Source organism: Neltuma alba, unplaced genomic scaffold (genome assembly GCF_004799145.2).
Source record: "Neltuma alba isolate B1F8T4 unplaced genomic scaffold, ASM479914v2 tig00012456_pilon, whole genome shotgun sequence".
NCBI lineage: Eukaryota > Viridiplantae > Streptophyta > Magnoliopsida > Fabales > Fabaceae > Neltuma > Neltuma alba.
Genome location: NW_021636935.1, coordinates 1 through 14,209, shown reverse-complemented (window position 1 = coordinate 14,209; position 14,209 = coordinate 1). Strand labels below are relative to the sequence as shown.

Genomic DNA, 14,209 nt, shown 5'->3' with positions numbered 1-14,209 from the left:
TTCGTTTCAGTGAAGTTCTTGAAGCATTATTCATGAAAGCCCTAGGAAACACAAAGCGAATATTCTCCATGCTCGTTTGCTGCTTATCAACATAAACTCCACACTTAATTATGGAGATATTTGGTGAGTCACACATGACTTGTATGTCCACATCATTCCAACCCGATTCCAGAAACTTATTAAGCTCCTCCAACTCTTCTTCATCAAAATTCTGAAGTAAATCAAATGACATCACATGACCTTCCTTACCAAAAGAAAGCAACGTATCACATTCTCTGCGTTGACTAGGAGCATAAAGAGCATCATTTTTTGTCCATGACATTCTACGGCCATTCGTTCTGATAAAAACTTGGAAGGTGAGAACTCTCCTTTTTGCCTTAGCTTTGCCCGATTCGATTGCAATGACAAGAGCAGGGAAAGTTTTCCCACGAACACCAAGAGACAATGTGTCTCCTTCACAGAAATAGTCCAACCAATCAGGAAATGTTGTTGCTGGCATAGTGAAGAAGGTTTTTGCCTGATTTATCGAAACACCAAACAGGAGAGGCTTTTTCAGATTTGAGAATAACATATAAAATAATACTTGAAATTTATATTATTCATAGATAGGATATATCAAGGGGTATCTGGCAAAAAAAAAAAAAAAAAAATCAAGGGCTAAAGTAACATTTGGCACCCTAATTAATGTTATTTTTGTGGTGCATCCTACACGTTTGATATTGTTTTCTAGTTGCATCTGATATCCTAATTTTATTTATGATTTAAGGTGCTGGATGCACACAAGAAAAAGATTAGGGTGCTGAAAACACAAAAGAAATAATAATAACAACATCAAGGTGGAGGATGCATCATAAATATAATCAAAGTTGTAAAATGCAACTTGAAAATAATGAGGGTGTTAGATGCCGAAACATTATTAACCCACACTAGTAAGAAGCTCTAATTATGACATGATTTGTCGTGGTTTATTCCTGCAAAAGCTTTAAAATCCAACATGACAAATGAAAATTATCAAAAGGAAAATGAGAAAAACCTGAAACCATAAACGGCTTAATGACTCGGTTGTTAATGCTGTGCAATTCTCTGCCTTTATCTGGCGCAACCCCGATGGCAACTCTGGTATGTCTCTTAGTCTCTTACAATTATTTATTTCGAGCGTCATGAGATCATCACACTCTTTAATGCACTTAGGAAGTGATGCAAAATTATTTCCTGATAGATCCAAGTTTTGCAGATTCTGAAAACATTTCAGAGTATGGTAAACATCTTCATCCCATAGGCCACAGTTTCCGAGATCCAAGCACTCTATGTTATCGCAACTCATAAATGGTTGGCTCTCTTGCAGTAATTTCTTCAAGGAATTTCTACCATGAGATCGAAGGCCTCCCAGCAGAAGTACGCTAAGATTTTGTAGCGTGAATAAGCTATTTGGAAACTCTTTAATAGCGCTACCATCTGCAAAAATACTTCCAAGTGCATCCATATTTCCAACTATGTTTGGGAAGTAGTCAAGACTCTTGCAATCAGTCAGAACGAGCATCTCAAGAGATGGCATGTTGATTTCACTTGGAAAGCTTTTAAGTTGGGTACATTTACGAACATCTAATTTGATAAGCTTGCAAAGAAATCCCACTGAATCATGAACTTTGATCAAATTGCGACATTCGCGAAAGCTTAATGTTTTTAAGTTTTGAAAATGAGACATATCAGGTACTTCTGTTATAAATTCACACCTCGAGAAATTCATATGTGTCACATATTCAAACTTCTGCAAAAGAAAACCAATATTATTTAATTAATAACAGTTGTCAAGAAATATATTATCTTTTGAACAGAATATGCTAGCCTCCCTTTGATTTATCTAATCTTATTCGTACTGAATCTTCGAAAAATCTCTGGATTGTGAAATAGTTGACGATTCTATAGAAGATAATAAAAAATTCAATGAGAGTTAAAAGTAATTTATTCTCGAATTCTCAGAAGAACATTATGGCTCAAGAAATTTGATCACAGAAAAAAGAGTGAATAAAGTACCTGGAATGGCTCTTCCAATTTGAAAAGACTTCTACACAGCTTGAAGCAAACTAGTTTTGGAGGAGAAAAATCCGGTGGTAAAGTCATAGAAGGATACCCCTCCCAATCAAGCAATATCAAACTATTGGGAAGATACCTGGGACTTGTTAAGAATTGGGTATTTCGAACAATGAGAATACGAAGATTATCCATCTTCTCAAAGGCTAAACCATTCCACTTCACTTCTTCTTGTTCAGGTGGATCAAGTATTATTCCTTCGATATCTTTTTCTCCCTACAAGTTCCAGAAAGTAATACAGTTAGCTATTTGCCAAATTTGCACAGTTTATTGTATATAAGGAAATGGATAAATTTTCAATGCTTACTAAATCTTTGCGCAGCACATTAAGAACATCTTTGTAATACCATAACCTGCTACGTCTACCAGGATTTGAGGGTGCCTCTTGCTCAACAATCTTTTTACCCATTTGTTGTATTAGATCATGCATCAGCAAGAGACCATTATCAGCAATAGTTATCAAAGATTTATCAACAAGAACTTCAATATAAAACCTTGTCCCATAGTAACAAGCTCCTAGTATGTCTTCAACCAATTCCAATGTCTCCTTTGCAAAGAAACAAGCAATGTCCAAGAAAATACGCTTAGCATCATCTTGTAAGCAATCATAGCTTACTTTCAATATCTCATATATTGTTGTTCTTGAGATTTGATAATATTGTTTCAATGCATATCTCCATTCCTCTAAGTCTTTGTGTGCCAAGTTGGAGCCTATCAACTTTAAAGTCAAAGGAAGGCCACGTACATAACGTGTAATACCAATGGACATACTTTTGTATACTTTTGGAGGTTGGCTCTTTCGAAATGCATGCCAACAAAAAAGCTCAAGAGAGTAACTCTCATTTAACTCCTTCATTTCATATGTCTTTGTGATATTGCGTGCAATTAGTAATTGCTTGTTTCTTGTTGTTATAATGATCTTGCTTCCACAACCAAACCAATCACATCCTCCCGCAAGTTGTTCTAACTGTTCAACTTCTTCAACGTCATCAAGAACCAATAGAATCTTTTTCCGAGAGAGCCTATGTTTTATTTTTGATATTCCTTCGTCAACACTACAAAACTTAATCTTGTTTTCATCTAGAATTTCTGATAGTAGTGTTCGTTGAAGGCTAACAACACCTTGATATTTCTTTGATATTTCTCGAACATCAAACAAAAAACAAGCACCTTCAAAATTGAAGAAGATTGAATTATAGACAGCTTTTGCAAGGGTTGTTTTGCCAATCCCACCAATTCCATAAATTCCCAACATAGAAACTCTATTATCATCACTTTCATCCAAAAGTGACATCACTTTTTCTATACAAGGCTCAAGTCCGACGATGTAATCAACGTTATGGTAGCGCTTAGGAGGTAGCCTAGCATATGCATCTTCAACGATACTTTCAATAAATCCATCTTGGTATCTACAAAAGGAAAAGTGAATTTGTTTACTATGAAGATAATTATCGCCACATATTCTGTTTTATATTTCTATGATCTTTTAGCTCTCTATGATTTTAATCCCTTCACTCTATAGGTCTAATTTTTTTTAAAAAAAAATTATAAGTATTTGTTATTTGAATTATATCATTTAAGTAAATCTAAGAGTAATAATGCAAAAACAAAAAAGTCAAATTATAGAACTATTTAAACTTCTAAATTGAAAATAAAAATTTTGAATATTAAACACAATTCATAATTATCCTCATGAGAAAAATACTGTAAAAACCACCATTTCACAGCACCTTTGAACTGCAAAAGCAAAAGCCACATATCAAAATTTCAAACGTTTTCAATAGCGTGCTAAGAGAGTGAGCCTTTAAGCAACAGTGAGATTGCTATCATGTGACTTGAAAGTCAAGGGTTTAAATCCTGAAAATAACCTCTCCCCTTGTGAGGGTAAGACTATGTACATCTATCCCTCCCCAGACCCCCCAACCACTAATTAATTGTTTCAAAATTTGCTCAGTAGATGGCTTTCAGAAAATAGTATAAGAAAACATACCCATCTTTGAAAAGCCATGCTGATGACAAGCTAGCAGCTTCAAACAAAGCAGATCTCCATTTTCTAACTTTCTCCGTGTCATCTCTGAATCTTTCTTCAAGAACAGCCATGGCTTCCTCAAAGCTGTTTCTCTGATACTGAACATCCATCGGATCTACCTTGTAAAAGATGGGCATAACCAGCTGTTTCTTTTCCTTCTTACACCAAACGATGTGAGCAAGTTCCTCCAGGCACCAAGTGGAAGTAGCATAGTTCTTAGAGAACACAATAATGGAAATCCTGGATCTCTCAATGGCCTTAAGAAGCGTAGGTGAGATCTTTTCCCCTTTCCCAAGCTTCTTGTCATCAATGAAGGCGTTGATTCCCTTACGGTGCAAAGCATCGTGGAGAGGTGCAGTGAAGATGTGGCGAGTATCTTCACCTCTAAAACTCAGGAAAACATCATATCGATACTTAGCTTCGCTGGTGAAGCTATGGGATGATGGTGAAACCACTTGAATCGCCATGGCGGCAATAATCGCAGACTTGAAGTTAGGTGTTGAGATTTGAAAACTCAAACGAGAGAGAAACTTATACAGTTAACGTGGATTGTGCTTTCATATAAATATATATATATATATATATATTGATTAAATGGATCCAAATGTGAAGACGGTGTTACCTTGTTTTTGTTTGACTTTTGTATTTCTTGAAGCAACTGTTGACCCAAGAAAATAATGATAGTGCAGATGATGGATCCTTTTTTTCCAGTCTTCTTCCAGTTGGTTTTTGTTTTATTTTATTTCATCTTGAAGGACTCAGTAATCCACGGCGGACCAAGTTGCATAGGGTGTGAGGCCGTATTCCTGGAAAAAAAGAAATATATTATGTGTGTGTTACAATAAGTTTTGTTTTAAAAAGATCTGGTCCCGCAAGCTCTGTTGATCACTGCGAAATAAATGGACCCACAGCTCTCCCTGGCATTTTGATTAATGGTGTTCTTGTATTATTGAACTTAAACAGTGAAGATAAATAGCTATGCTATAGTATTATGCAATATAGGTCCATATAAATATCTGAAGAATAATTCATGAGATCAAAAGCAGTGGATGATAGATTGACTTGATGAATTTATCATAATTTTGGGAGAATATATTGAAAAGAAAGGAATAAGTTTGAACCACAAAGGAAAAAATAAAGATGGAAAGAAAGGAATAAGCCAGCACTATTAACTGCCTTTTCTTTTTCTTTTTCTTTTTCTTACCGGAACAATATTAACTGCTTAACAGCTTCATACTGCTATAGGTATCATTACGACGTGGATTTCCATATATAAAAGGATATTTAGAATTTTACCCACGAAATCGCAGTCTCTAAAATCGACTTTTTCTTGGGAGTCTTTTATTATATGTATTATGAAAATATGTAAGTTAATTTTCTTCATCTTATTGTCAATCTCAAGTTGTTTGAAAGGTTATAAAAGACTATATATTTTGTATACTTGTATATGAATGAGACCCCACCCTCTTTTTTTACATCTCTTGTTTTGCTCTTATCATGTTGCTTTTTTTTTTTCCCTTTAGCTTTTATAATAATACATACTACTACATCTGGTTCTTAATATAAGAGCTAGTTAACTAATTTGGATAGATTAATGAAATTAGTTAAGTTAGTTTTACAATAAATAGGTGTTATCTTTCCTAAAGTATCCTTATTAATAAAGTGTCATTTGATGAAATATTTAACATATACAAATACTACAAGAACTACCTTAAAAAAATAGATAAATATGAGAGACAAAGTGGATTGGGATCTTATATTTAGGACCAAATAAAAAGTTAAATTAGCTTTTATATTAAAGACCAAAGGTAATATAAATTAAGATAATGTTTAAAAATACATAATGTTGCTCATTTTTTTTAAAAATAATGTTGCTAAAATTTCAATTGCAAATTGAAATTTACATATAGCTTAAATTGATATTTTGAGACCTAGTTATATTTTTTTAATTAATTTTAGTTTTTGCGTCTAGTCCGAAGTTATTTGTCTTTTTGGAACCGATACTTTCAATTATTGAACATATCAAAGTGAAATTCGTAGTACATAAAAAATGCTTTACCGCAGGTGTTTTTTCTTTTTTTTTTTTTTTGTTCTTCCTGAAAACACAAGGAAAAAGCCACATTGCTTTATTTGGTTATGTCGAAAGGACCTATCAATGGGATCAGGTCTAGCAAAAAAGTCTAATCCCCATAACATGGTAAACTAAGGTTTGAATTCTTATTGGGATAAGTGTCTATATTTAGTACCCGATAATATTTAAATAAAGTTACATCCGATAAGAGGATACCTGTGTCTTAAAAAAAAAAGGCAAAAAGAAACGACGGCACGATGAGCGGCTCCAAGATAATTACCATTAATTAAATTCTTTACGAATAATAAAAGCAAGAGGCAAGATCGATATTAAAACAGTATGAGTATCTCTTAAAGTAATTTTATCCATATAAAATATGTTTTGTGTAGCATAAAAAAAATTGAAAAATAAATCAGCCATATTATTTAGGGAAAACTATCTTGAGAATACACATACTTTTCTTAATTTTTAATTTGGCACTTATATGCTTTTTTAATTAAATCTTTAACTTTGTTCTTCGATTAGCACCGTGAACACCTATACAAAAGCTAATTATATTACTAAAGCAAGCTATGCTAATAGAGCAAAAATTAAATGATGTAACTAAAAAAAGAAAATTACATGTAAAAAAATAAAAGATTGATAAAAAAAAGTTTGGGTACATGTAAAATAAGTTTCCCTATTATTTACAGTTCGTGAAGTAGTTTTTAATTTATATTCGGTAAAATTTGTTATAAAATTTGTATACTTTACTAACATGTAATCCCTATAATAAAACACACTTTCGATTCTTTGTTATAAGGCACACTTTGAAACGAATAGATGACTCCTAGTATTATAAATCATCATGTAAAATATTATTTACATTTTATCCCTATTTTTGCATACAAAAAATTTCCCTATTTAATATTCAATTCAAATTTTCTATAGCTTCTCAATACATGATTTCTAATTTTAAATAAGGATAAATGTGAAATTTTTAGTCATTGTCAAACAAAATTAATAATTTAACTACTTCTTTTTTTTTAATTTCGGTGTGATGTTTAAAATGTTTTATAACGATGATGGGATAGAATATTTAATTTTAATTTTCCCACATCAGTGTGGAGGATGTGACAAAATTAAATCGATGCATATATTATTCCTTTTTGCATGTCTCAGTTACGTCAATCCAGTCAGCTAGAGAATCATATTCCAATTATTACAATGCTTTTCTAAATTTTGGAAGCGAAACAATGATCAACGTATGAAGACGGAGAAGAGAATATTTTTGAAGTACCTGTGAAGAGGTAATTGCTTGAAAGGATACGTATAATCTGAAATTGCGTTACCAATGTGCTTGAGTTAGCATGAGGGAAAATTATATCTTCCCCTCCTTGGATAAGTAGAAAAAAGTGAGAGGGAAAGAAAATTGGAGAGAAAATAATACGTGCGAGTCACATATTTTTCTCTTCAACTGTTTCTTTTGTAAAATGTGGAGATTTCAAAGGAAAAAACTTCTTTCAAAAAACTCTCATTAATTAGTTTTTTATTCTCCTTCTCCATCAATTTTGGGAAAGACGTCAATATCATGTTACATATTTTCAATTGTTGAATTATTTTGAATTATTTAAAATCAATGTACAAAAAATAATTTTGAAAACAAACAAAAAATCGGTTAAAATAATTATGAATTAAGAGTAAGATTAAACACTCAAACGTATCTATGTTTAATTTACAAGTTTTTACATACATGTAATTCAACAGCAAGGATGCTGGTTGAGTTGAACTATTGCACGCAAAAGATGCTCCACTGCTGGTTTTTTTTTTAAAAAAAAAAGAAAACAAAATGCTTAACTGCTTCAAATGTATGGGTGCTTCCATATTAATTCAAGTCCACTAAACATAAAGTTAAAGTGTCTTCAGTCGCTGAAGTATTATATTAGCTGCATTCAGCACTTCGAACTATTTTGTGATGCATCTATTATCATGAAGCCTTTTTTTTTTGTCTTGGTGCTTGATGCACCAAAAAAGATTTTTTGGGTACTAGATGTAAAAAAAAATATATTTTGAGATGCTAGATACATCAAAAAATATTGCAAGTAGCGAGACACCTGAAAAATATATTTCGGGGTGCTGAATGGACCACAAAATACTTAAAAGTACTGAATGTATCCGAGAAAATATTTCGGGGTACTGGATCCATCTTATCCCCTTAAACATATCAACAACAAATGATTCTAACAAGTTATAGCTAGGAGTGAAAAGACATGCTATTTAAAAAGGAGAGACGGATCTCATATAAACATATGTGCAGAAGCAAATATTCTAATGATATATTATTCCCTTTCGCATTTCATTTCCCACTCAAAAGGGATCGCATTCTTCCACATCCAGTGCCTATCTCTATAGACACACACACACACAGTTACGTCAATTCCAAATAAAAAGACGTGCCATTTACGATGTCTTCCAGAATATAATTGCCTAAGATAATAAGCAACGTTCAATGTCTCAGAATAAAAAGGACAACAACTAGTTTGGCTGAGCCATTTTTATAAAGGGGATTCCACAGAGGAGCAATATAATAATATGTTATATTATGCATCTTTGCACAATTTGTAAAGAGCTAGCTAGCCATGTTACTAATGATCTGCATGTAGTATAGCTTACTATAATATATATAACTGAAAATTAGGCTGGGAGATTGAAGAAAAAGTACTACTATTTTCAGTTCTTAATATAAGAACTAGTTGAAAGATTGGATTTAGCATTAGATATAAGATGTCAATTAACTTTATCTCCACAGTATTAATGTTACTTCTGTTATCTTCCATATATATTTGGATGTTCATGATTGTGCAGAAGCAAAGAGATCGAAATGCGGTTTCGGCTTCATCAGTTTTATCTTTTATTTAAAAAATTGAAGGTAGGAGGTCATGGAGGAAAATTGGCGAGAGTGAATTTAGTGTTTTAAAATTTACATTTTAGCGATTAGTATTTTTAAATAATTATAATTTGTATGATGCTTTTCAATAGATATAATGATTTTCTCTAAAGTCTTTTCTCTAATTTTCCCCTTAACAATTATATGGGTTTGTAAAGCTTTCAACAAATTGGCAACTATTTTATTGTGGGGACTAGTCTAAAATCCCAAAAGATTATTTGGGGGGGGGGGATGGGGCTGCCAAATTTCTTGGTGGCCTTGTTGGTCAGACCTTCAGTGGGTAGCTTTTTTCTAGATCACCAAGTATTCTCACTCAAGAACTAGCTTATTATCCATGGTAGAGGCTTCCTAATATGAAAATCATAGCAAATTTAAACAATTATACCAAGTTTCTAGATGGAAAAATTGCAAATAAAGACCCCTTAATATGTAAAATTGTGATTTGGGACTCTGAATTTGGAGAATAGCAAATAAGGACTCAGTCCCACTTTTGCAAATATGAAATGTGGGTGAAATGTCTGAAATGTCCTTCAGCTAAATTGTGATTTGGTTTACTATAGTATTCCATTCGCTAAAGTGAACTTGTCATTTCTCGTAGTCAACTTATCATTTGTCATACCCTCAGCCAAGTTGTGATTTGGTCTACTGAAATTGTCCTTCGCTAAAATGAACTTGTTATTTTTCATAGTCAACTTGTCATTCAGCTGAGGGGTATTTCAAACATTTTAATACAATTTGATATTTGCAAAAGTGGAATCGGGTCCTTATTTGTTATTTTCAAGTTGAGGGTCCCAAATTGTAATTTTACATATTAGGGGTCTTCATTTGCAATTTTCCTTTTTAGAATATATGATGTTGAGAAATGAAACATTAGATATAAGTATTTATATATGGTACTATTTTTCGTCATAAACATAAATTACCAATACACAATGACATTGAAATCAACAACCATGTTTACAAAAACAGACCATTTGTTAACCAACATCTAGTAGTAAAGAAGTTTCCAAAAATGCTCGCCCATTGGGTAAGACATCATGTACCAAGAAACTTGGTGTCGTTTTCTTCTCCTGCAATACATGAAAGGGAACAAAACGAATGATAAGCACAAAATTGAAATGACAATTAGTAGAAGAAAGTAGAAACTCACTTTAATGTGTCCCTTTGTCATTGAGCTTTCTTTTATTAGCAGCCTTGAAATGTCTCAAGAGCTTCTTGGCTGATTCACCAAGAGAAGAAGCTATGGCTTTTCGTTTCAGTGAAGTCCTTGAAGTATTCATGAACTCCCTAGGAGACACAAAGCAAATATTCTCCATACTTATTTGCTGCTTATCAACATAAACTCCACACTTGATTATGGAAATATATGACCCAAACATTACGTGTATGTCCACGTCGTTCCAATCTGATTCTAGAAACTTATTAAGCCCCTTCATTTCTTCTTCATGAAAATTCTGAAGTATATCAAATAAGAACACATGGCCTGGCTTACCGAAAAAGAGCAACACACGACCTTCTTTACTTGCATCAGGCACATAAGGAACATCACCTTCTATCCATGACATTTGACGACCATTGATTCTCATAAAAACTTGGAAGGGAATACTCTTTCTTGTCTTTGTTTTCCCTGATTCAATTGCAACAACAAGACGGGGAAAAGTTTTCCCATGAACACGAAGAGACAATGTGCCTCCTTTACAGCAATAATCAATCCAATCAGGAAATGTTGTTGCCGGCATACCAACTCCTTTGCAAAAGAAGATTTTAGCCTGATTTATCAAAACAATAGAGACCAAAGGTGTTTTCAGATTCGAGAACTACACATAAAAGAATACTTCCAATTTACTCATCTGGTCTTTAATGTAAGAACTACTTAGTTAATTGAGGAGATTAAGGAAGCTCAATAAATTACCTAATTCCAACAAAATTGACATGATAACGTTAGATTATATATCAGTTTATAAAGTTAAACAATTAGTATCAGAAAAATTAATAGATATAAGAGAGAAAAATAGATTAAATCTTACGTTCAGAACCATAAATCCCTAACTAGTTCCTACATTTATAATGAAGGAGTAATTATTTATAATTATAGATATCAAATAACTTAATCTCCCATTCATTGGAATGTTTTTAATATGATCTTCCTATCTTTCTATGTCTTTAGATGAATAAAAATTATTAAACATTACCGAATGCTGAAAAATTCTAATTATGACATGATTTTTAGAAGTTTATCCTTGCCATAGCTATAAAGCCCAGGATCATGACAAATGAAAATTATCAAAGGCATGAGAAAAACCTGAGACCATAAACGGCCTACTGACTCAGTTGTTAGTGATGTGCAATTCTCTGCCCTTATGTCATTCAACCCTGATGGCAACTCTGGTATGTCTCTTAGCCTCTTGCAATTATGTATTTCTAGTACCCTCAAATTAGCACACTCTTTAATACAGTCAGGAATTGACACAAAATCATTTCTTGATAGATCCAAGTGATGCACATTCTGAAAACATTTTAGAGTAAGGTAAACATCTTCATCCAACAAGCCACAGTTTCCAAGTCCCAGGAACTCCATGTTTGCGCAACTAGTCAATGGTTGACTCTCTTGCATTAGTTTCTTTAAAGATTTTCTACCACGAGGTTGAATGCCTCCCAACAAAGTGTGCTAAGATTTTGCAACATCAATAAGCTGGTCGGAAGCTCCCTAAGACTTTTGCAAGAGTGTATAAACAAAGTATCAAGCCCTGAAAGATTTCCAATGGAAGGTGGGAGCTCTTTAATAGCAGTCCTATCTGCAGAAATACCGGTAAGTGCATCCATCTTTCCGACGATACGTGGCAAGTAGTTAAGACTCTTGCAGCCAGAAAGAGTGAGATCTTCAAGACATGGCATGTTGATTTCACATGGAAAGCTTTTAAGTTTGGTACATTCACCAACATCTAATAGTATTAGCTTATGAAGAGATCCCACAGAATCATGAACTTTGATCAGATTGCAACATTCGCGAAAGCTCAATGTTTTTAAATTTCGAAAATGAGACATATCAGGCACTTCTCTCAAGAATTCACATTGCGAGAAATTCATATATGTCACATATTCATACTTCTGCAAAAAACAAAAATATAAGGTTATTTAATTAACAGCAACTATCAATAAATATTATATTTTGAATAGAATATTTTAGCATCTCTTTGGTTTATCTATCTTATATTGAATCTCTGAAATCCGAAATAGGTGAGCAAGTCTATATATAGATAATAACAAAAAATACAATGAGAGTTAAAGTTATTTATTCTTGATTCTTAGAAAAATTATGGCTCCAGAAATTTGATCAAAGAAAAAAGATAGAAAGAAGTAAAAAAAAAAAAAGAGTAAAAATATGTACCTGGAATGGCTCTTCCAATTTGAAAAGACTTCTATATAACTTGAAGCAAACTAGTTTTGGAGGAGAAAAATCTGGTGGTAAAGTCATAGAAGGATATCTCTCCCAATCAAGCAATATCAAACTATTAGGAAGATACTTGGGACTTGTTAAGAATTGGGTATTTCGAACAATGAGAATTTGAAGATTTTTCATCTTCTGAAAGGCCAAACCATTCCATATCACTTCTTCTTGTTTAGGTGGATCAAGGATTATCCCTTCAATATCATTTCCTCCCTATAACACAAGTTCAAAAAAGTGACATTGTTAGATAATTTTTCAAATTTATACAATTTAATGTACGTAAGGAAATAGATAACCTTTTTCTCTTACTAATTATTTTGCAGCACATTAAGCACATCTTTGTAATACCATAACCTGCTACGTTTACCAAGACTGGAGGGTGCCTCTTGCTTAACAATCTCTCTAGCCATTTGTTGAATTAGATCATGCATGTGCAAGCGACCATTATCAGCAACAGTTATTAGAGATTTATCAACAAGAACTTCAATATAAAACCTTGTCCCATAATAACAAGCTCCTAGTATGTCTTCAACATATTCCAAATTCTCCTCTTTAAAGAAACAAGCAATGTCCAGAAAAATACGCTTAGCACCCTCTTGTAAGCAATCATAGCTTATTTTCAATATCTCATGTATTGTTCTTCCAGTGATTTGGTTATATTGTTGTAGTGTATATCTCCATTCCGCTAATTTTCTATGTCTCAAATTGGAGCCTATCAATTTAAGGCCAAAGGAAGGCCACGTACATAATCTGTAACACCAATTGACATACTTTTGTAGCTTTTGGAGGGTGGCTCATTCGAAAGGCATGCCAACAAAACAGTTTAAGAGAGTCATGCTCATTCAGCTGTTTCATTTCATATGTTTTTTTAAGATCGTGTGCAACTAGCAATTGCTTGTTTCTTGTTGTTATGATGATCTTGCTTCCACAACCAAACCAATCAGCCCCTCCTGCAAGTTGTTCTAACTGCTCAACTTCTTCAACGTCATCAAGAATCAACAAAATCTTTTTGTGAGAGAGTCTATGCTTTATTTTTGATATTCCTTCATCAACACTACCAAACTTCATCTTCTTTTCCTCAAGAACTTCTGATAGAAGTGTTTGTTGAAGGCGGACAACACCCTGATATTTCTTTGACACTTCTCTGACATCAAATAAAAAACAAGCACCTTCAAAATAGAAGAAGATTGAGTTATAGATGGCTTTTGCAAGGGTTGTTTTACCAATTCCACCAGCTCCATGAATCCCCAACATAGAAACACTGTTATCAGACTCATTCAAAAGTGACATGACTTCTTCTATACGGGGCTCAAGTCCAACGATGTAATCATCGTTATGGAAGCGTTTAGGAGGCAGCCTAGCGTATGCATCTTCAGCAATACCTTCAATAAATTCACCTTCGTCGTATCTACAAAAGCGAAAATTTTTACTATGAAGATGATTTTCGTAACATGTTCTGTTTTATATATTGTACTCTATTATCATATAATTTTTTTTCAATACAGTTATGTTTGGATTCTTTGAAGAGATTATCAATATTAATTGGTTCTCCAAGATTTTAATACTTTCACTGTATGTGTCTAGGATTTATTTGAATCCCTTATATACAAGGTGCATATTTGAAGTTCATTTTTAGCGGTTTCA

At 33.0% G+C, this 14,209-nt stretch overlaps 2 protein-coding genes across 2 annotated transcripts; both read right to left on the bottom strand.

Moving 5' to 3' along the window:
• Positions 1–1,353: 1,353 nt before the first annotated feature.
• On the bottom strand, positions 1,354–4,789 carry LOC114727265 (TMV resistance protein N-like). The gene is made up of 4 exons (XM_028913966.1): positions 4,082–4,789; positions 2,399–3,500; positions 2,035–2,307; positions 1,354–1,455 (listed from the first exon to the last, which is right to left on the bottom strand). The coding sequence occupies exons 1-4, from the start codon at positions 4,585–4,587 to the stop codon at positions 1,354–1,356; spliced, it is 1,983 nt and encodes a 660-aa protein (XP_028769799.1). The 5' UTR covers positions 4,588–4,789.
• Positions 4,790–11,739: 6,950 nt separating this feature from the next.
• LOC114727293 (disease resistance-like protein DSC1) lies at positions 11,740–13,973 on the bottom strand (the record flags this gene model as incomplete). The annotated part of the gene is made up of 4 exons (XM_028913993.1): positions 11,740–12,225; positions 12,506–12,778; positions 12,892–13,113; positions 13,337–13,973. Coding segments are annotated over 4 exons (1,618 nt in total), but the record flags the coding sequence as incomplete, so codon positions are not given.
• Between the last annotated feature and the right edge of the window lie 236 nt (positions 13,974–14,209).

What these genes read in the sequence shown, in the direction of transcription:
- LOC114727265 (XM_028913966.1), bottom strand. Translation starts at nt 4,587, where the DNA reads ATGGCGATTCAAGTGGTTTCACCATCATCCCATAGCTTCACCAGCGAA. An exon ending in GCATGGCTTTTCAAAGATGG is followed by an intron (nt 3,501 to 4,081) that starts GTATGTTTTCTT and finishes TTCCTTTTGTAG; the next exon opens with ATACCAAGATGGATTTATTG. An exon ending in AATTGGAAGAGCCATTCCAG is followed by an intron (nt 1,456 to 2,034) that starts GTACTTTATTCA and finishes GTATTTTTGCAG; the next exon opens with ATGGTAGCGCTATTAAAGAG.